Below are 24061 nucleotides of genomic sequence, written 5' to 3' on the forward strand. Positions count from 1 at the left end.
AGAAACAATAGTGCTGCCAACAGTCAGTGCCTTCAGATCTTTTAAGTGGATAATTTTTTTATTGTTGCTTTCTTCTACCGACTTGTATTTGCTACTGCACTGATAGAAAGGATATGTGTGAAACAGAGTGTAATTTGCTGCTCTCGGGTTCTTCTGGGTTAGAGCGACCGTTCCTCCGTCACCATGGGACCCGGGGTTCAGGTTGGCAAACAGTTTGTGATCCAAGCTGTAGTCTCTGTGAACGACGACGCCCAAGACCAGAAACCAGAAGTCCAGACCAGAAGACGGAGCCACCAGAACAACCATGGTACTGTAGTTAGGATTTCCCATATTAAAAAAAAGGCGTGACGTTTTTTTTGGCATCTGTACTTCTTTTTTTCAAATCCAGTATACTGTATAGCCTACTTTTTAAACAACATTTGTATTACAATCTTTTTTTTCTATATAGCAAACATTTTTAGCATTTCTGATGTCATGTACAGTATATGCACATTCTATCCACGTTGCATTCACTATTACACAGTCTCTCTGTCAAAGTCATATGATATATTAAATAGCATGGCTTGGCCATGACGTCTTTCTTTTTCTATGTTTGCAGATATATATATTTATTATTTGTATATATGAGGAATGTCTACAAAGACAACATGTGTGTCTAAATCCATGTCCTCTGTTACAGTTCCTCAGAGCGGATGACGTGGAACAGTGTGATGTTGTAGAGAACCTGGTGGCCGTTATTCCAGGCGTAGAGCGCGCGGTCGCGTGGGTTGTAATCCAACATGGAGATGTGTGAGTACTTGTTCTGAAAGGCAATGTCAATGTACTCGTAGGTGGAGGAGTTGGTGGAGTAGGCATAATAAACTTTAGTGCCTCCAGAGTAGCCGTTGGTGACGTAGAGCGTTCCGCAGATCATGAAGGACTCCCCGGCGCTCCTCTTGGGGTGGTTGGTGGTCCAGCTCTTGATAATCTGCAGCGTGTTTGGGTTGAGCTTGCTGATGACAATGTTGCCGGCATTCTGGTTGGTGGCGTAGACGGCCCAGAGGCCGCCCTCGTCCACCATGAGGTCAATGTCAGAATGGCCGCCCCAGGCGTAGTGGTAAGCATTATTGAAGCCAGCGTAGTCCAGCTGGCGAGACTTACTGATGGATGAGGTGCGGAAGTCAAACTTGATGATGACATGGCTCTGGAACTTGTTGAAGTATATGGAGCCGTTGTAGACCACCTGGCCAGTGCCGGACCATGGGTGGGGCAGCCGGTGGGACGTGAAGTTGTCCGACCCCATGAAGTCCTGCATGGACTTGTACTCCCGCACAAAGCGATTGTTGTGGTAACCGTCCATGTACCACACCTGAAGGTTGTGATGTGGGGAGAGAGATGACGAGAATCAGAACATTTAACCACTGAGAACCTCCATTACCGTCCTACATACTTTTGGATCAGGAGGAGATCAGGGTAAACTCTCCAGTAAACATCAAATCACATCACCGAAACCGTTCGGAAATGCCAGATCAAGCAGAAACAAACCAAGCAGAGATCCGGCAGGTTCTGAATGCCAACAGTCAGGATGACAGCTGGAGGGTGGGGTGAGCCGAGGCCCCTGGGGATTAAACGCATCATTCCAGATAAAAGGCCTGTCTTAGCTGCCTGAAACAAGCTTCTTGCCGGCTACTGTAGCACTGGGCAGGGAGCACTTGTTCTGGAGCTGCTAGAGGCTCAACTACTTCATCCTTTTTGCGGGGGCTCAGACTACCCCCACCCTGGGAACACGCACAACACACACTTCAAATAAGCCTCCCTTGTGCACTGATTGAGTTAGACATCATTCAAATGAATGAGGTGGGTCCCAGAGGGTCCAGAAAGCGCTAAGAAAAAGCAGCCCAAAAAATATAGGACTTATAGGACACAAAATCTCAAACCCATAGTTCAAAGTCCATGCAACTTCCACATACAAATGGAATACAAGGTTTATTGTAAATGGGGTATTTGAGTGTCTTCAGTCTAATATAAAGCTTTGTGCCTGTGGTTGAAGTGAAGGTAGGAGCTACAAAAGAACTACATACCCTGGTATCTCCCTCCGCTGCCAGAGGGTCTGTCATCCAGGAGCCAAACCTGGATCCAGAAGTCTTGATGGTGATGGGATCACTGATGCCCTTTAGCTTGCCACACGCTGCAATGAAACAAGTGAAATTGGGATCGATTGGAAAACACACCTGTTTGGTATTTGGAAACTTTCAATTTTTTCTATGGAGTTTATTGTCTTTTATGGATGCCTTTGCATTAAGGAGAGGAGGGAAACTGTCGCACGGTGTGCTACTGCTCTGCCTTTCACAAGCTTATGGCTTATTCAGCATGTGTGTGAAAGAGAATTTGAAAACGAGAGACAAGCAGGCAGAAAGACGGACAGACAGACAGACAGGCAGACAGACAGGCGGACTGACAGACTGACGGAGAGACAGACAGATAGACAGATGGACACATAGACTGATAAACAGATAGATAGACAGATAGGCAGACAGACAGATAGACAGATGGAAAGAGACACACAGATATGGAAAGATAGATAGAAGATAGATAGATAGATAGATAGATAGATAGATAGATAGATTTATAGATAGATAGATAGATAGATAGATAGATAGATAGATAGATAGATAGATAGATAGATAGATAGATAGATAGATAGATAGATAGATATGGACAGACAGACAGACAGACAGACAGACAGACAGACAGGCAGACAGATAGACAGACAGACAGATAGATATGGAGACAGACAGAGTGTTGGCACAGTGTTAATTAGTGTTAGAATTGAACAAAGCCACCACCAGGCTCAGGTCCCTCAGACAGAGAGTAAGTAAGATAAACAGTCATTTCATTTTCCAGCGACTCTGCGGGCAATGCATTCATCCCTCTCGTGCCACTGTTTTGTGTTTTGACACGGCATGGATCAATTTGACGGCTCTGATGGGGTGGTTCCGTTCAATAAAAGTAATGATTGGCTTTTGTTATGCTAGATTACGACTCTCATGACGGCTCATTTTCCGCCTCAGTCGGAATCTCTTCACCTTTGCGTCACGTCCCTCTCTTCTTCGCTCCGCTTTTTCCCTTTTCTCTCGCTTTATACACAACGTTCAGTCTGGAGCTTAAGTGTTGTGAACGGCCGTTATAAATAGAAAGCCGTGGATTAGGACCATTATGTTGTTTGCTGATGGATAATGTCTTTCTATATCCACTGTAATGTCTGAATGTTCGCTTTTTCATCACGGGACGCAGGTGTGTGTGAATGTGCATGTGACACACCTTGGCCATATGTTGCATCGCCATGTGTTCGGGAGGCAAACACGCTGTCACGTGAGCAGCGTTTACTATCCCTTGTGGGATCTAAGGCCCTTACGTAACCTCCCCGTGGGATTACAGGCTGTATGTAGTAATCCACTGGCCATTTATTTATTCATTTATTTATTCATTTATTTATTTATTTATTTCCCTCTATAATGAAGGCTCTATCTTTAGAGGACAACGGCCATTGCGGACAGTCCGGGAGTCTGCTCTTCCAGGCCTGATGTGCATTCAGGAGATACAGTACATATGGGTGGGGCGGGGTGGAGGGGGTGGGGTCTAATCCCCTTTTGGCCTTAATATGAACGGGCAAAAGCGGGGGGCAAGAAAAATGGAGAGAATGTTTAATGGAGACCGCAAAGCATCATCACCTCCAAGCCTGGGATGGATTTGGAGTTGGAACGAAGCACGGATCTCAGACTATAAATAATTGTTTGCTTTTTTGCGACCGGTGGCTAAAGTAGGAATAATGATAGAGAGAGGCTGACGGAGAGAGAGAGAGGGAGAGGGATGGAGAGAGGGAGTAAACATGGTTGGGGGATGGGTGCAAGTGAAGTTAGTGGTGATGATGGTTGTACTGTGATTACCGTCGTGTGCATGTTTTTATTCTTCTATTTTGTGTAAACTGTGGAGCCAACGGCGTAAGGTTTAACCCTCCTCCCTGCCTCCACGTCTTGGTGACATCACCCGAGGCGATTCATTTATTTGGTTATGGTCTAGCGAGCTACGTCCCTTGATGGATGGCCGCCGTGCCCTCGCGGCCGCAGGACAGTTACTCTCCGCAGCACAAAGCGGCACAGAGGATGGGACGGGTGGGGGCCGTTGTGATTACTCTTCACAACATTATCCCATGTCTCTAACACCCCTCCCTCAGTATTCCTCCAATATATTATTGAGCATCCACCTACATGTAGTCAGGCTCTGACCTAATAGCTCTCTTTGCAAAAAGTCAACATTTTAGCTATTTTTATTGATGTAAATGTGGGGGTTGACCTTTGCGAGCTCAGACTCAATGACAGGAGTTCGCCGCACCATGTCTGTTTGTGCAGCCGCGATCATGTGAAGATGAAAGAAGTCGCTCGCTCTCTGTTCTGCCTGAGCCAGTCCCAGGCTGGGTGACCTCTGCTTTATCTCATCTGATCTCTCTCACACACACACACGCACACACACACACACACACACCCACACACACACACACACACACACACACACAGGAACGCGCACTGAAGTGGCTCCCGCAGTCCCCTCCCTCCTATCCTCAGAGACCACACAGATGAGAAGAATGGCAGATGCATTGATCTGTAAGTGAAAACACAAGCGAGACTCCTGCCCTTGTTCAGTGAATAATGGAAGGGTGCAGTGGGATGCAGAGATGGGTGAGGAAAGTGTGGGCTGCTATAAGATACAGCATAGTGAAACAGAATATTTCACACCTCGGGAAAAATGGCAGACTTCATATAAAGTAAAATATTAAAAACATGAATGGACTGCAAAGTATACCCCTCTGGGTGGTTTTTTTATGGATCTACAGTATGCTATTTGTTTGAATCAAATAAAAAACACATGGACCTCGAATTGCAGTGCTACACCTACACCTTTCATTTTCAAAACATGGAGACAATACAGCCATGTTTTAAGAGCCATGACCTTGCCATTTTTTGGAAGGTTTCATGTCACTGCATTGTGAATGTGCGTGAAAAAGAGCCGCAGGTTGTGAAAGATTGCATCGGTGAACTGAGATTAAGGGTGAAAACACCCATGACAAATTGGGAGGCCATTACAAGCTTAATTATCCCAACTTGCTCCCTTTAAGTGTGTGTATGTGCCTGTGAGTGTACATGGCGTTATGTGTGTGCATGCACGCCTGTGACTGAATGTGAAAAACAATGACTTTAGGCCGAGCACATACACCTTACTAATTCCATTCATTATGAAATGGAAATAAAAAATATGTTCTCTCCAAAAGAAACAGCTACTGTATGCACAAGCAATACAAAGGCAAAGTTCAAATCTAGAGTATGCAATGTTGTTTTTTCCTGTTCTGAACACACTGCATGTGATGCACTGGAGGTTGAGTTGGGTTTGGGTCTGTATGTAATGTGAATTCACCTGCTAAAATTCCTGTTTCCAAAATACAACATACAATCATGTTTGTTTTAATCATTTAGAATTATTGTTTGGTAATGTGCATATGCCTGAGGGTCTCCTTCTGACAGGTAAGGTGTTTGGTCATGCACGTGTTTGCGACAGTGTGTGCCGGCAGCTTCCTGTGCCTACCTAATTTTTGCATGCATGCTCGGAGTCTCTCCTCAAGATTTGACACTCTGTTGTGGAGCTCCTCGTAGTCATAGGCCCCCATCTCCTCCTGAAGTTCGTTTAGAACTGACGTCAGATTCTGGACCTCCTCCTTAAATTGCAATACCAATTTGGCATCGGCTTTGTACTCCTCCAACACTGGTATCAACGGTCTAAGCTCCTCCATTTTCGCTTTTATGGCCTGAAAGGATTAGAATAAGCTCGGTTCAGTGTCATGTGCGACAAATAAAGAGGGAAAAGAAAAACACCTGTCTGGCCCTGACTACACTGATCTGACCTGACTCTCTCTGACATAGAAGACCCCTTTTTTTCTCCTAAGTGTGTGTGTGTGTGTACGATCAGGAGTGTGTTTGACCAGTGTGCTCAGTTGCTGTGCAGGTGTGTATTCCGAGCAAATATTCTCCTCCGCCCGCCGGACGAGCGGAGCAGGAGGCTCCGTACCGGTGTTGACCAGCCAGCCGCTCAAAGCAACCCCACAGTACACCAACAACAATTGGGAAAGCTCTTTATTGGTCATCATCGTTTAAAATGCAACATCTTAGTAAGGATTACATGCTTTTTTACATGTCACACACAACAAAGTGTCTCGAATTTTTACGTCTATATATTTTTTAAATGTATAGATTTGTTTAGTAACCAAATATGCATAGACAAAAGCCAAAATAATATAAAAAAAATAATAACAGCAATTACTTAATTGTAATAATAATAATAATAATAATAATAATAATAATAATAATAATAATAATAATAATAATAATAATAATAAATGGATTTACGTTTGAAAAAGCTTTTAGTAAAACCTTGACAGCAGTTACATGCAGGAAGAGATCAGTGGTTGGCTGTTTTGGGAAAGGGGTAGGGTTCTCTTAGTCTGTTGGTGCTAAAGGTAAAATAACTGTTTGAAACCCAAAATTTTCTCAGTACTGTGGCCCAGTTCAGGGGAACCTGGGATTGACCTGCCTCTTCTTCCCTGTGGCTCTCTTTACATGTCTTAAAGTTAGCCCTGCAAGCAAGAAAATGACAGACTGTTGACAGGGGCCATCTTACTAACCTATCTAATAGACACAGGCACGCACACACATACACATACAGATTGAGTGCACACACTTTTATTAGGTAGTATCACAAAAGTGCATATGCTGCTTATATGACGGTAGAAGCATGCAATTGGAATGGGTTCTGAGCGAGTGAAGCCGTTCTTACCTGAATGAGTGATTCAGGTAAGAATGGAAGAAACTTAATGTGTGTGAATGGTGTGAGTGGTATTTATGGTCATCTACATATCTAGCATTACAGAAGGTTTTGTCGATCAAAATCTGATGTGCTTGTTTTGAAAATAGCTTTGCTCAATGATATAATTTAGGTAAATATAGGAATTCGGAAAAAAAAAAAAGGAAAGAGAAACATTTGAGAACATTTGTGAACATTTCACATATTAAGTTAAAGAAATGTAAATTAAAACAATATTATATTCTTATCCTGAAGATAACTCTTTGGGAGTTTATTTATGTCCATAATTATAGGGCTAAAGTCACGACTGTGTCATATGGTTAGTAAAAAAAAGTAAAAAATATATTATAATATAGGTTTAACTGAATGTCAATTGCATTACTTATGGATGAAATTGGTAACATTTTAAATAAGTAGAATTAACTCTCGAGGACACCAAATCAACATGTTTTATCATGTGGATTGTAGTATCACATGGCATGGTTACATGATGTGTGTTTTAAGGATCTTTTAGACAAGCCTGGGCCTTCTTCACAGTGGAGATACACACACACACAAGATGAATGAGGCTCTCAGCGATGGTAAAATGATGAAAGGATGGCATTATCAATTTGACTCTGTACCTTGTATTGCTTGGCGATGTTCTGCTTGTGGTTCTCCTCCACCTGCCTGAACTTAGTCTCAAGGCCACGCAGCTGGACCTCCATCTTCTCCACATATTGTAGGTCTCTCTGGGTCCTCTGGTCCAGCACCTGGATAGACTGGGTCATGTTCTGGACCTAATAGGGCACAGGCAGGCGAACACAAGGTCCTGGAAGGTTAACAGAATTCTGACAGTCATTCCCTCTGGCTTTCCTTTGGAAGTCAACCAACTTAAATGGCTCATATCTGCACTTCTCAATTAATTTTTGTTATATAGAACTATCCAATACCATCTTTATCCAATAAGGTGTTTTTAAAATGTAGAAAAAGATGGAAAATAGCGAGACCTTCTTAACGAGAACATTTTACATTCTCTGAAAATGTTGAGGCATCAGTCATTGGCTTTTGGAGGCATCTGTCTTTACTCATCTGATTGAATAAGATCAATCTGGAACCATACCCATGAGACACAAGCGGAACAGGTGAAAAATGACAAGTGCAGGATAAAAACTAGACTCCTTTTCATTCAGAACAGTATATTATGTGTAAATATGTGTACTTCTGGAAGCCTGCAGCCTGCATAGTGCCCGAAATGCCTTCCTGCTGGTCCACTGTCTATGATTTTAGGATTACCCAATCTAAAAAAATCCTAGAATCTTTTTATTTTTTTCCCTCCAAGAAAGGGCAGTCCCAGCCTCCCGCTAGCAGTGTTGAGCTGGATTGCATCACGGGCTGCATCATTGGGACACAGCATAAGAAAGGCTCAGAGAGTTGATGCCTGACTGATGATGCCGACTCTGTTTCTAGGGAGCTCATTAGAACACAAGGCCTATTTTTGGCTTAAGGGCACAGGGGTTGTTAAAGGTCTGAAGACAAAGGTAGCTCTCTATGGGTGGGTGTTTACAGGAGGTATACAGTCAAGGTATACCTTCTCCAGCAGTTGCCTCAGTTGCTTGGTGCGGGCATCTCGTGAGCACATGGACTGCTGGGGGGCCACCACGGTGCATACACACCTCCCCTCGCTGTCCTGTGCAGAACTGTACACCTGCCAGGACTCCTCAGGGTTCGCAGGCAACACCTGAGAATTGAAGGTGTGAAGAAATAAGAGGTGAAGGAAGAAAGAAAGGATGATTTAAAAAAAGTGAGACAGAATCATAAATCTTCAAAGGGCTCGTGACTAAAGGAGTGACACATATATCCTCCGTGTTCTAAGTGAACTGCAACATGTCCAGGGAGGAGACTTGGCCGTTTACGCTTTCCCAGTATGGCGGTCCTGGTGCCAGATAAAGGCTGACATAACATTACGTAGCCCTGGGTGCGGGCACGACACAGGGCTAGAAGCTCCGCCCACTTGCATCATCACATAAGTTAATGCCAAACAGATTGGAAACACAGCCAAGTCAAATGGCCTCGGTCACTGGTCACCCTGGTCAACTTTCTACCACTGAGGCTGTCATTGATTATGAAAGACATATTAAAAGATAAGATTATTTAACAGGGACAGTTATAAAGGTGTGAAGCCCGGACCTGTTCTCCACCTAACGATGTGTCTTGGATGCGTCACAATAAATCACAATCCATTGAGCACCTGTCACCACATCGCATGCATTAACACACGTCAGAAAGTGAAAATTCAATGGACATCTCCTTTATAATGACAATTTACCAAATTTAAATGTATGGTCATTTCACAATGGCAAAACCTAACTCCCCTTCGCATCCAACGCCCACGTTTTAACAATGATTTCAGAGAAATTGAGCCGCACCTAAAATCACCGTTATAGACATAAGATAAGATAAGAAAAGATAAGATAAGATAAAACACTGAACACAAATAACACTTTAACCCCCTGGAAGAAATTCTATTCATCTTAAACTGTACGCTTAACTAATCGAGATTGAAATTCATTTTTTTAAACAAATGCTGATTCCCATAATTGATTATAAATACATGTAGTTATAATAATAAAAATATACTATTATTATTATTATAATTATTATTATTATTATTATAAGTAGCAGTATAATTGGTTTAGTATTATTGTAAGTAGTAGTATTAGAAATTCAGAATTAACAGCAGTAGTAGTAGGAGCAATAGTAGTCGTGGTAGTAACAATAATAGAGCAACGAAATGACCATAACTACTTACAGCGGTAACGTGTAATATGATTTCAATGGAAAAGTCGAATAAAATGTATATTCTGCCATGGGGGACACTGCATGGCATTGCCTTTTTTTTTTCCATGGCAAAGAGATTTTGCCTAGAATATAGTCTCAACACCTAGAGCTGTTTTATTTTTTATCAATGGGAGAAGGACCCATCGTCATCCCTCCGCCGCGCGCCCGCTTTCCACTACAGGGCGCGCCCCCCGCCCCGCGCGAGGCAGCACGCGCGCAGGGGAGACGAGTTATTGTCAAACGCGTCAACATCTGGCGCCGATCAAACCGCTGGGAGGGCACCACACCCCCCCCCCCCCCCCCCCCCCTCGTAACAAGCCACCAGGAATGCACCTCGTCGGCGTGATTTAAGTGACAGAAAAAAAAAATACCCCGATCCATTCCTCCAATCCCCACAGAGGAAAAGAGACCTTTTCCTCCGTGGTCTCCATTTCGACTACATCGCGTCGCCACAGACGGGCGGTGAACGGGGTGGAGGGCAGTGAAAGAAGAGAAGAGAAGAGACACAGAACAAGGGCCAAGGTGTCAGAACTCGCCCACTTACTCCCGTGCTCCGGTCCGGGTACCCTCCCTGCGCCGCCGTGAGCTTGGTGGTGTTGAGCCCCACGAGTGACGGGAGCGTCTGCGACATCCAGTTGGTGATCATCGCCATGGTGCTGAGCACCACGCCGATCTTCAGCAGAGGCACCGACATCCTCGCCCGCCGCGCTACGCTGCTCTTCTCCTTTTCTTAAACGACAAATGATTATCCCGTCTTCATTCTACAGAATCCAGTGAAAAGAAACACGGGGGGGCGTTCGGGGAGCCGGGGAAAGCCTGTGGTTCGACCCGGGGCTCCGGTTCGACGGGTCTTTTCTTGGACATCTTCGATGCGAAGGACTGGAAAACGAGCCCACGACGGATGAAGGGAGAAGGGCTGGTGCCGCTGCTGCTGCTGATGATGTTATTCCTCCCCCTTCTTCTCCGCGCTGTCCCAGACTGTGGCGCCTCTCTCTCCTCTCCTCCCTCTCCCTCCCTCCCTCTCTCTCTCGCTCGCTCGCTCTCTCTCTCTCCCTCCCTCTCCCCCTCTCTCTCCTCCCCTCTCCTCTCTCTCCCTCTCTCTCCTCTCTCCCCTCTCTCTCTCCCCCTCCCTCCCTCTCTCTCCTCTCTCCCCTCTCTCTCTCCTCTCTCCCTCCCTCTCTCTCCTCTCTCTCTCCCTCTCTCTCCCCTCTCTCTCTCCCTCTCTCCCTCTCTCTCCTCTCTCCCCTCTCTCTCTCCCTCTCTCTCCCTCTCTCTCCCTCTCTCTCCCCTCTCTGTCTCCTCTCTCTCCTCTCTCTCTCCTCTCTCTCTCCTCTCTCCTCTCTCCCCCTCCCTCCCTCTCTCTCTCCTCCCTCCCTCCCTCTCTCTCCCTCTCTCTCTCCCTCTCTCTCCTCTCTCCCCTCTCTCTCTCCTCTCTCTCCCTCTCCCTCGCTCTCCCTCTCTCCCTCTCCCTCCCTCTCCTCTCCCTCTCTCCCTCTCTCTCTCTCCCCCCTCCCTCTCTCTCCCTCTCTCTCCCCCCTCCCTCTCTCTCCCTCTCTCTCCCTCTCTCTCCCCCCTCCCTCCCTCTCCCCCCTCCCTCTCTCTCCCCCCTCCCTCCCTCTCCCCCCTCCCTCTCTCTCCCTCTCTCTCCCCCCTCCCTCTCTCTCCCTCTCTCTCCCCCCTCTCTCTCCCCCCTCCCTCCCTCTCCCTCCCTCTCTCTTTCTCTCCCCCCTCTCTCTCCCTCTCTCTCCCTCTCTCTCTCCCTCCCTCCCTCTCTCTCCCTCTCCCTCTCTCTCCCTCTCCCTCTCTCTCTCCTCTCTCCCCCCTCTCCCTCCCTCTCTCTCTCTCTCCCCCCTCTCCCTCCCTCCCTCTCTCTCCCTCCCTCTCTCTCCCTCCCCCCTCCCTCCCTCTCTCCCCCTCCCTCCCTCTCTCTCCCCCTCTCCCTCCCTCCCTCCCTCTCTCTCTCTCTCTCTTCAGTTACTATTTCGTTCACGCCCGCGATCCGCCTCCCCGCGCGCGCGCTCCGTGATTAAAGTGATGCCGCGTGCGCACGAGCCGCCGCGGGTGCCGCGGAGCCTCGACGTGCCGCGCCGACCGGGCGCGATGACGTCACAGCCAGCCCGGGCCGGGCTCCCCGCTGCTGCTGCTGCCGCTGCCGCCGCCCCGTTAACCCCCTCCCCGGCTGAATGGCAACCAGCAGTGCGGCGGACAGTGCACCGGATGCGCAGTCAATCCAGCGGTGATGTGCACTGGTGACGTCTCTATTTTCAATGGGATCCCGAGATTACATATTTATATTTCTATATATCTTTTTCAACTGTGCATCTTAATTCCTCGATTCAGATTGGAGATCATCCAAGAAATATAGATTGGGGTTGTTGTTGTTTTTTTTTTTTACGAATGAAAACACTTTCCCACTGCACGATGGTCTAAACCGAAATCTAACCCTAAACCTGGTAAAGCTAAGAACAATAAAACCGACGTGTAAAATTGCTGCGTAAGGTGAAGAACATAAGCCGACATGTGCTTGGACGGCGCCGCCGCTGCGGGCCGCTGCACCACAGTGACACCGTCCGCACAGAAGCTGGAGGCCCCTCTCAGCCCCTTGCAGGCGTCTAGGGTCAGAACACGTCCTAATACGATTGCAGCGCGATCCTTCAGAACCCGTTTTAAGCAACGTTATACTGTGCGTGGGGCTCTAGCGCCATCTCGTAGCTGCTCTGGGTCTTGCTGGCATGAAAAAAACTAAAAACTAAAAAAAAAAAACACCTACAGGTGTGTTAATAAACATAGTGTGATAGGAGTCAACAAAATAAAAAGCGTATATTTGTCTTGCGTGAGAGTCAATCTCATAATAAAAAAAATGGATGAGTGTATAATGCCGATGATATAAATGTTTAATAATGTCATTTCTTAGTACAAATATTTCATGATAAAATAATAAAAAAAAAAATTACAAAAATAATAAAAAATATTTCAATGTAGTTGAAGTTCAAGTTCAAGAGATTATTTGTCACATGCATATACAGACAGTCATACAAATATGCAGTGAAATGTCATGACACCCGGTGATTACGCACAATAAGCTCTATAAGCTCTAAAACGACTTAAAATACTGAAAATACTAAAATGTGTATATATCGATACATAGATATAATATTGATATTGTGATATGAGACAGTATCTCATCTCATACCTGAGACTCATCTGGGATTTTGGTTATCTCTTTAAGGCTACATTACAGTAAAGTTACGCAGTTTTCTGACCATCATAGACGGTTCTAATCGATGCGAATAGCTGCTTGGTCATAATATCCACATTGCTAATAATTATTTTCGCAAAATCTCTTGTGTGTATTTAAAACATTGTCAAATGATTGATATCGAGGCATCGGTCAATACAATTGAGATATTCTGTACGTATATATATATATTTTTCCCTATAGAGCCCAGCCCTAGTACGCAACTCCAAAATGTATTTTTCTTGTCAAGTGAAAAACATGGTTTTGGCACACTGTTTCCTTCCTTGTCTCAACCCATTCACCATGACCTTTCTCAGTGAGAGCTCGCAGAAGTGATGGCTCTCCCAGGCCGCTGTGAAATATCAATCGTGTCAGATCACCGTCCTGTCAAGGCCGTTATCATCTGCCTGCTCCTGCCGCCTCCATCTCCACGCTGCACGGCACTACATGGTGCACTCTCTTCAGAGGACTGGTTTCTAAGGTAGAGTAGAGTTTCAAAGCTGCTATCTATCTATCTATCTATCTATCTATCTATCTATCTATCTATCTATCTATCTATCTATCTATCTATCTATCTATCTATCTATCTATCTATCTATCTATCTATCTATCTATCTATCTATCTATCTAGCGCTCCACCCATCCATCATCATCTGTCCATCCTCCATCTATCTGTCTGTAAACCCACCCATTTATCATCCATCTATCTATCTGCCCATCCGTCTGTCTGTCCATTCATCCACCCATCCATCTACCTATCTATCTATCTATCTATCTATCTACCTGTCTGTCTATCGATCTATCTATCTATCTATCTATCTATCTATCTATCGATCGATCGATCTATCTATCTATCTATCTATCTATCTATCTATCTATCTATCTATCTATCTATCTATCTATCTATCTATCTATCTATCTATCTATCTATCTATCTATCTATCTATCTATCTATCTATCTATCTATCTATCTATCTATCTATCCATCCCTCCTTGTACTGTGACACACTTACTTTTGTTTCCAACACAGAGTGTTTCTATAATAAACTACAAATGAACATATATATATATATATTATATTTATATTATATATATATAACTTATATAACCTATATATATATTTTTTTTTATTTTTTATTTTTATTTTTTTAATTTAGGTTAAAATCACACATTTAAGTTTGATAATGCATATACGGAGAAAAAAACAAGGAAACAAAACACACAATAAAATATAGGAGCAAAAAGAAAGTAGGACAGGCGCTGAAGTATGACTGTGTGTTGTGTAAGAGCTGTGCAGCAGCTCTGTGCCTGTGGGTAGTTTGTGAGATAAGGAGTGTAGGTTGCCTCGTCGTGTCAAAAGGTAATTTTTTGAAAGCAATGCCATCTGTTTTCCACTGGTTCTAGTGATATGCAGCCAGATATGTGTCAGTGGGCAGGGAAGGAACATTGCTAACAGAACAAACACCCACAGACACCCACATGTATAGGAGGAAATATACGAAAAGGGACCTTACGTGTTTTATAGGCAAGTCATCTGTTGACTAGCAGTCTGAGATTTTAAGGTAATTTGACATTCAACATTGGAGAAAAGGCTGATTTCTACATTAAAGACATTACAGACTTCTTTAATATTTTACGGGAGCTCCCATCAAAGCATCAGGGTCCTAGTAGTGTAAATTGCTGCCTGAGCCCAATGTGTTTAAGACTCATTCATGGGGAAACGGTGGGAAAGGGTTTTGTTCTTTAACCAGTGGGGCCTTGAGGCCAAGATGCTTTCCAAGTTGCTTCCGTAGTAGTTCCCATTGTTATTTCTCTCCTTACATATATATTATATGTGTGCATATGTGTATGCATATGACTAACTTTACCTGTGCGTTTGTATTTGGGAAAAGGATAATAAGAGTTAGGCCTGTTAAAGTACATACCCTACCCAAGACAACACATGTACGAACACAAAGAGCTACGCCAGGGCCGTCTTTCACGTTTTTGCTTTAAAATTTTCAACACTATGCAAACGTGGGATCAGCTGTGTGTAGGCCCTGCCTTCATGGGCAATAAATGGAGATGGTCCCTATTGTTTTTGAAAATAAATTAGATTAGATTAGATTCAAGTTGTTGTCATTGCACAGAGTACAAGTACTGAGGCAACGAAATGCATTTCTCTGCATTTTACCCATCCTAGTAACTGACGTATCTAGGAAATGCTCAAGGCAGCAGGTGAGAAGGCTGATGGACGATATTGACTTACCTTGAATGACATGACATTCACTGTCACGGACAGAAATGTCACTACCGCCCTGCGCATTCACCTGTATCACCGGCCCAACCTGCTGTTATATAAGTCGTCCGCTCAGTCAACACACGTCTGCGTTCCACTGTAGGAGTTTGCTCGTTTTTTCAGACTTTCACGCTATCGTGTTCATTTGAAATCCTCCTTTTGGGGTGTTGGGCCCAAACATTCTAGCATCAATTATTGCTTCATTTTATCTTTTGCCCTCGCCACACCAGTATAAGAAGATAACATGCTTGGGATGCTTGGCCATCATCAAATGTGAAATGATGTATTTTCATTTCTGTTCAAAGCACATTCACTTATTTGTAAATTTTAACCTATTTTAAAACATGGACGTTCACACTGCCACCAGGATTTGTAGCAATGGTGTTAAGCCTTTCTTAAATATTTTTTTTTTAATATGAGCTGCTTTGTTGGTGATATGATGTAAAATTAATTCAATGTAACCAGGTACTTTATTGCACAATTGATTATTTTTACTCTAGACAGTATAAACCAACCATAAGTGGAAATTATACCTTATTGTAACACTGTGGACCATTAAATATGTCTCTTTACAACTGAGGAGAGAGCTGCAGATCTTGAAGAGACACTTTTGAGAAACACTCTCCCTTCTTGATCATCTTCAGTGTGATTTTGTTGCGACGTCCAAATCAAGCATCAATTTTAGTTTTCTGCTAGTAAGGAATTCCGAAACACAATCAGATGGGCGTATTTTACCAATCAATACGGCTGAGCGGTTTAGTACATGGGACCAAATCCCTTTCTCTATGAAAAAAAAAAAAAAAAAAATCAAAACTAATTCAACTCTCAATTCAACCACACAGTGTTAAGAGACGCTGTAGCCTTTTTGATTGTTGCCTTGATTTGCAGCAGCACAAAGCACCATCACAGAAGCAGCAAGAAGCAACATCCATTGGCCCATTGCATTGATTTTTGCTGAGAAGATGCATACTTGATTAGAAAAACGATTGAATGATATCATATACGTGTGTGTGTGTGTGTGCGTGTGTGTGTGTGTGTGTGCGTGCGTGCGTGCGTGCGTGCGTGTGTGTGCGTGTGTGGTGTATTTTCTCTCCTTTTTCCCTGGCCCATGCATTCGTGGTGGCACGGAGAGGGGGAACGGGGAGCTGGAGGATGTGTCGAGCACAATGCAGCCCATTCACACCGCGTAATCCCCCCTCCGTTAAGCTGTCTAAGCGGGGCGGAGGGATAATGAACAACGGCGGATACCGGGGAATCTCTCCGTCGGATCTGGAGCCAATTAACCGGCGCACGGTGCGTGCGTGTGTGTAGATGCAATGTTGGGGGGGGGGGGGGGGGTGGCGTTCAGACCTACTTGGGTGAGTTCGGTGCCCATGAAGACGAGCAGGACGAGACCCAGGATCTTGCTGGCGGGCTGCATCTCGTGCCTCCGGTCGGTGCGGACCGCAGCGGTCTCACATGCAGGACCGCAGCCGTCGCGTCTTCCCTCTTTTTCGGCGGCGCTCGAGGGGACGGTCGGGGGGAGGAAGGAGCGTCGGGTCTTCGGCTCCGAGCGTCAAAAGAATTGCCCGATCTCTCTCTTTTTTTTTTTTTTTTGCGGTTGTTTTTTTATTTTATTTTATTTTTTTTTGTTGTTGTTATCCTTCAGCCGATCAGCAGCCCGGTAGTGGGGATCGGGGTGTCTGCCTCACGGAACCGGATCGGTCTCTGTGCATCTTTATTTTTGCATCCCGGTGTGTGATGCCGCTCCTCGGTCGGTCTTCCCTCCTCCTGCCTCTCTCCTCTCCTCTCCTCGCCTCTCTTCTCCTCGCTTCTCCTCTCCTCTCCTCTCCTCTCTCTAGTCCGTACGGCTCGTTGTGAGCATGGGGAGGGGGGGCGGGCGGGGGTTAAAAAATAAAGAAATAAAAATACTGCAAACTGTGCCCTCTGCGATGATGTTTTTGGCGATCCACTTGGTTATTATCCCCAAAGTTTACCTTCCCTTGCTCTCGAGCCGCCGCTTTAAGGTCCGGGTGAGAATAGGGAAGAAAAAGAGCTGATGATGGGGAAGGTGCTGGAACGGAAGCAGCCTCTGCAGGAGAGGGAGATTTGAACTGGCACAGAGGGAGAGTCAGCCTCTGTGGGAGACATATTACACCACATATAAGCTCTGGTTTTATAGCTGGGTTTTCTCTACTTAATAATATCAATAGTACTTAACATTACAATTGCTTTACAAACACAATGACGTAATGACTTGCGATGTGCAATGCGATGAAATAACATTGTAATAACAATGTAATAACTATTAGACAGTGCAATAATTTAAAAATTACATTGTAATAATTTAGACCTACATTTCTATCCATGCAACCCCTTCTATACTCATATTTACAGGTATACCCACAGCAATACTAATAACCATACTGCCACTTAGACCCTGCCATAGCCTTTGTATTCAATTTATCCTGTGCATTCACATTTTATATATTCTGTATATTCTTTATGTGTTTAATTTTTGTGTATGTTTGTTTGCAAAATTCTTATTTGTAAACTTTTAATGCTAACTGTCTACAGTGCACCAGTCCTTACGGGGGAAAAATCCTTGTATATGAACATGTATACCTGGCTTAAAACTGTTGATCTTATATACAGTTTGACCCTTTATAACAACGGACAAACTAAAGCCTTCAGATTGATCTGCTGCCCATTAATAATCCCCTGATAAAGCCACAGTCACGCCAGGATCTGGCCGTGCGAAATTCCTTTGCATGTCTTGGCTTAGCAGGCGGTGCTTAAGCTGTATCATTGGTTAGCAGGTTACGAATCTTACCATCTGTACGTTACCATCATCACCAATATGCTTTGTGGATATACATTTGGAACAGCGTCGGGCTTGGGAGAAAAACCCAACTAAGTTTGAATTTCTTGATAAAATCCAATCATTTTGAAGCACAGGATCCTCCGCTAAATTGTGGATAGAAATTCCTAACACGGAATTGCATCCGCTTAAAATGGGGCAATCTGCCATATCTGGTTTGCTGTGTTTTATTCTTCTACTTCTTCACTTTCTTTCGGGTGCTCCCGTTAGGGGTCGCCACAGCGGATCATCTGCCCCCAATACCTTCTGTTTTTGGCATCTTCCTCCCTTACACCAACCACCTGCATGTCCTCCCTCACCACATCCATAAAGCTTCTCTTTGGCCTTCATCTTTTCCTCTTGCCTGGCAGCTCCATCCTCAGCATCCTTCTCCCAATGTAACTCTCATCTCTCCTACACACGTGCCCAAACCCTCTATTGCAATAATAACTGTCATCAGAATATCATTAATTATAATCATCTTTATGTTCATTGAAGGTGCCTTGTTATTTGCATCTACTGTATTTGCATAAGCAGCCACAATAGGTTTGACATGAAAGCAAAAATCTGCATCTTTGACTCAACTGCAATGTTTAAATTTAATTTTATATAGGCCTACAAAGAAAATGGATGCCTTCAATGTAGACACCAGCAATTCATCAGAAATGTTTTAATATGTCATCATCATATGTCACTTTTTTCTGTGCTCATGCATCTAGCATTACATTTTTTAGTTGTTTGTATTCCAGAGGTACATTTGCTTTAATACTGAAAAAGCTTACTGGGTATTCTGTAGCTATGTGCACAGTGTGTTCATGCAAGCAATGGACTACTTAATTGGTCAGTTTGGAATTTACATTATCGTATTGAGGCATTACAACATAGTCCATATAGCTGTCTTCTAAATCATAAATGGATTATTACATGCTGAAAGCCCTACTTACCCTCATTTGCTGCTAATGAATAAAACAAAAAGGACATAGCCTATTCTGTATAATTTGTATTTTCAACTAAAATAATAAGCAATATGGTTTTTGTCAAGCAATATCAATGATTCAATCATTTTCCCTTGAGCCTAATATTTTTGTCAAAATCAAGAGCAACAGTTTACTGGTGAGTTAAATTATAAGTCTGCTTCTATTACTACAGTTACTACTATTACTATATGGGGTGAACCTAATTGCCTCACCACAAATACAACACAAAAGACTCAAAATATGGAGAAAGTTTTGTATGCGTTACTGATCTCACAAATATGAATTAGAAATCAGTAAATGTATTTCTATGTGTGCAATAGGTTGATTATGGTTCATTATACAACAGTTGCTATTGACTATTTTTATTGGTATTGAAAGGCATTCCATGAGCTGCACAAGGACATTGCATGGCTCCACATCACAATTACATCATAATGAACGCCATGTTAATGACATATAAATTACGTCATAATGAATGACATGTGAACAACGTCATAATTACATCCTAACACATAGGATTTATGATGTAACGTATGTTATATATAACTGTCTGTACTTCTTCCCAGTGGCTGGTGAATATATCCTCTTAACAGACGGCGTTTCCCTAACCAAGTGGAAAGATGCTGATACCCAAGAAAACCCGTATTGCAATCTATGAGCTCCTCTTCCAGAAGGGAGTCATGGTTGCAAAGAAGGACTTCCACCTGGCCAAGCATCCTGAGTTTGCTGACAAGAATGTCCCCCATTTTCATGTGATGAAAGCCATGCAGTCCTTGAAGGCATGCGGTTATGTCAAGGAGCAATTTGCCTGGTGCCATTTCTACTGGTACCTCACCAATGAAGGTATCCAGTACCTGAGAGACTTCCTCCACCTTCCCCCAGAGATATTGTCTGCCACGCTGTGTTGCCAGACCCGCCCCGAGACGGCAAGGCTCAAGCCTAAGTGCTCTTCTGCATCCCCTGGTGATGATAATAAAGGAGAGGCCTGCACTGGAGCTTGGCTTCGCCTAGGACAGCAGCCAGAAATTGACCCAGCAGAGATGGCTCGCATACGTTCTGCCATTGCTGAGCATCAAACAAAATTAAAGACATTAGAGGGAGACCTAAGTGCCATCCGCCACTCTGTTGAAGACCTCTCTCCGGCTGTACAACAGCTCATGACTGACCAACAACAACTCCAGGCCAACTTAAATGACCTCACCGCAGCAGTCAAACAGCTGATCACCAACTTCACCCAGCCTACAGTACCACCCCAGCCTGCTGTGTACCCTGTTGCTTCTGCATCCATGAGTGCTCCAGATCCAGGCAGTGTATGCACATCTGCTTTCCACAACCTTGAACCAAGTTTGCCACACCCAGGGAAGTATGCTGGGGACCCAAAGACCTGCAGGCGGTTCCTGGTGCAGTGTGAGTTAGCCATTAGAGCTCAACCCTCCAATTTTTCCAATGAGCTGAGTAAAATATCCTTCCTCATGACACTACTTACTGGTCAGCCACTGGCCTGGGCAACTGCACTATGGGAACAGCAGTCACCGGCCTGCCAGTCATTCAAAGCATTCAGTCATGAGCTGCGGCGGGTGTTTGAGCATCCAGTGACAGGACAAGAGACGGCCAAGCAGCTATACTCCATACGCCAGGGCAGGAGTACAGTTGCTGAGTACACCATAAAGTTCTGGACATTAGCGGCAGGGAGTAGGTGGAACCACAATACCCTCCTCACCACATACAAGCAGGGCCTGTCTGAGGAGATAAAGAGCAAGCTGGCTTCCTGTGGCCAGCCGGAGGACTTGGAGGGACTGATCAAGCTAGCTGTCAGGGTAGACAACAGCATACGGGAGCGCAGGCACAGCCAGGGTTTGGCTTTTCCCATTCCCCAGTCTCCAGTCCGTTCTCCAGTCTACTCACCAGGTCCGTCCTCTGCAGTTGCAATGGTTGAAGCCTGGCAAATTCGGGGAACACAGCTGTCCACACAGGAGCGCCACCGCCGTCTGCAGGAGGGATGCTGTCTCTGCTGTGGAGCTGCTTACTACTTCCAGTCTCACTGTCCCAGACGTCCAGCAAAAGACAAGACCCGCCAGTTGTAGTTGTGGAATCCTGACAGAGTTCCGAAGGGTCAAGCATACCAACATCAACCCTGTCCATATAGTACTTCTGTCCCTGTCCATTTCACGGGGAAGCCATACACCTCATATCTCTGATTTGTTGATTCCAGAGCAGCTGGGAACCTCCTTGACCTATTCTCCTCATCCGGGAATGGGAAGTTCTATTGAGCAGGTTAGACAGAACCATTAATGTCACCACCTTGGATGGTCGAGCATTGTGGTCCAGAAAGGTCACCTCCACACTGTCCCAATCCACCTCAGTCCCAGGGGGAAATCATCATGAGGCGATCATGTTCCATCTCGTTGATTCAACAACATTCCCCTTATTGCTGTGTTTTCCATGGCACGCCCGGCATACACCACACGCATTACCTGGCCAGTAGGGGTCCCGGAGAAGTGTCCTTCTTGTCAGCTCACCTGTCTCTGCCAAACCTGGAAGATAACCAGAGGTAAGCCACCTGCCAACGCCCCACGCTGTAGACCGGTCCGGTGTGCCGTCTGAGTATGCTGATCTGCATGAAGCCTTCAGATAAATCCAGGCTTCTCACCTTACCACACCGGTCCTATGACTGTGCAACTGACATCCCTCCTGGTACTTGTCCTCCTAGATGTTGTCCATACTCCCTTCCCATTGCAGAGAAGGAAGCAAGACTTTGAAGAGCAGTTATGATCGTCTCCCTTCCCGGCCTCTTTATTCTAGTTCCTCCAGGGAATAACCATCCTCACCAAGATTGACCTGCGTAATGTGTACAACCTAGTTCGCATTGGAGAAGGGGAAGAAGAGTTTTTACATTAAAACAAGTTTTATTTTCTATCGGCCTCCAGTTCTTCTCTGCACTTGGGTCGAGCAAAACACATTATTCCAATTATCCTGTTTATACAATCGTGTTTTACAATTGTCCTCCAAGTTGTTTAACTTTATGTGTTGCATTATCTAAAATGTTTGTGTGCTAATGGAATCCTGAATCCTATGTTGCCAGAGCCTAGTAAATTATAAAATATCGAATCTATATATTCTGATATATATCTAATATCTATATGTTATTGCTTAATTTTTACATTTTTGAAAAAACAATTGGAAGGCTACGGAAAGAATCAAATAATTAGAGCCTCTCCCTCGAGAGAGACGCCACGTAGCTGAAGCAGAGGAGACAGTTCTCACTGTCACTTTGACCAACACTAAAGTCTGCAGTCTGCAGGATGCATTATTAACAGTTAAGGCACTGTGCAAGCCACAGAGCATGGCAGCTCTTTTAATCATGTCTGCTGATATGTTCCATTATTAAATAGTTAAGTCACAATAAGCCATGCTAGAAGTGTGTATGTGCGTGCATGCATGTGTGCCTGAAGGTCTGAATGTGACACCATCTAGGTGCTATTGTTGATCTGAGCAACCCTTCTTGTTGAGATTACCAAACACACGGTGGTTCCTAGAGTTTTTTTACACCATTTATTTTGACAGAAAGCTTTCCCAGAAAGCAATCTTTTTTCTGGGTGAATATTTAAATTGGGCTAAAAGTCGTGACGAGGATAAACCAAGATACTGCACATCTGCACAGACTATCAATTTATCAGTGGAAGAGAGTGCAAAATCTCCATAGAGATATCTCCTGGAATAGCTGTTCAAACTGTACAGTAGGAGTAACCCAAAGTAGTAGCTGCTTAGGAATGTTTATTTAAAAAAATAATGTATTTTGGAGGCTGCTCATATGGATAGTTTTATTGAAAGATTCTTAATCCCTTAATGTCATGGCGTTCAAATGAAAAATTTTAACATTTCGTGAAAAATATTTCTAGTTTTTTTCATAACAAATCAATTGTGATATCTGAGTGTTTTTATAGTAGTGTAATTTTTATAGTGTATTTAGAGAAAAGGAGAATGACGGGGAATTTATACTTTTGGTCTCCAAAAGAAAGGCACATGATCCATTCATTTATTGTTGAGGTTATTGACGGCCATGCACTACGTGGAGTTGTGCTTTAATAGCCAGAGGAGCCAGACTGCGGATCCTGATTCAGTACTAATGTGTCGGCAAATCACTTTGTGCTCCCGACCTTCTGGAGTTGCAGGAGTCTAAAGTAGTACATAAGTGTTTCGCACAGACTGAAGAATGGAAGAAAATATGGACATTGAACAGGGAGCAGAGGATGAAATGGAGGGGCCAGAGAGTGCAATCTATCTTTCTGAACTGAAAAGCTCCAAGACGCAGCGTAGAAGGATTGTAAGTGAGGGTTCTGAATTAGAACTACTCTGCTGAACCTCTAAGAGGCCGAGCCTTAACACTTTAATCTACCTATCTATATATCGATCTATACTGTGTATCGATCTGTCCATCGATCTGTCTATCTGTCTGTCTGTCCGTCTGTCTATCTGGCTATACGTATATATATACTGTATATATGTATACGTATATATATATATATATATATATATATATACACACACACACACACACACACACACACACAACGTTTGTATACAGTATGTATACAGTATATATATATATATATATATATTGTATGTATCCTTTACATTCTGCATGTGTGTATATGTAATTATATGGCTTTTGGGAGCTTAGGGTTAAAAAAACATATCTCAATGTCAATGTCAATCCATTCCATTTATGCCTTGACATTTATTCCCACAATTCAGCTTCTTTGCCTGTCAGACAATGCAGACAATATTCATGTGAGGTCTACACTGTTGGTTTGGACATCATATTTCCACAACTCTAAATAGTCGGGCTGCACCATTCATGTATGACATCGCTGCGGGCCTTGTGTCAGTGAACATGAGTGTTTCAGCGGTGGCTTAATTTAATTCTGCAGTGTGTGTGCGTGTGCGTGTGTGTGTGTGTGTGTGTGTGTGTCCTGTGAGTAGCCAGGGGATCTAGCATCCATACACATCGCTCCATCATC

At 44.1% G+C, this 24061-nt stretch overlaps 1 protein-coding gene across 2 annotated transcripts in view; it reads right to left on the reverse strand.

Moving 5' to 3' along the window:
- The window catches only part of olfm1b (olfactomedin 1b), a 17577-nt gene extending 326 nt beyond the window's left edge, over positions 1-17251 (reverse strand). The window contains exons 1-7 of one of the 2 annotated variants that reach the window (XM_080018221.1): positions 16579-16602; positions 10253-10437; positions 8459-8608; positions 7512-7667; positions 5617-5836; positions 2061-2167; positions 1-1348 (exon numbers count right to left, since the gene is read on the reverse strand). The exon at positions 1-1348 is cut by the window's left edge and continues 326 nt beyond it. In XM_080018221.1, the coding sequence (XP_079874347.1) occupies positions 674-1348; positions 2061-2167; positions 5617-5836; positions 7512-7667; positions 8459-8608; positions 10253-10402 (1458 nt within the window). In that variant the 5' untranslated portion in view covers positions 10403-10437; positions 16579-16602 and the 3' untranslated portion in view covers positions 1-673. Of the gene's footprint in view, positions 1349-2060; positions 2168-5616; positions 5837-7511; positions 7668-8458; positions 8609-10252; positions 10438-16578 lie in introns of both variants that reach the window. The other variant, XM_080018222.1, reaches the window with a different exon arrangement.
- Between the last annotated feature and the right edge of the window lie 6810 nt (positions 17252-24061).

The sequence above is a fragment of the Zeus faber genome (genome assembly GCF_960531495.2).
Source record: "Zeus faber genome assembly, chromosome: 17".
Lineage (NCBI taxonomy): Eukaryota > Metazoa > Chordata > Actinopteri > Zeiformes > Zeidae > Zeus > Zeus faber.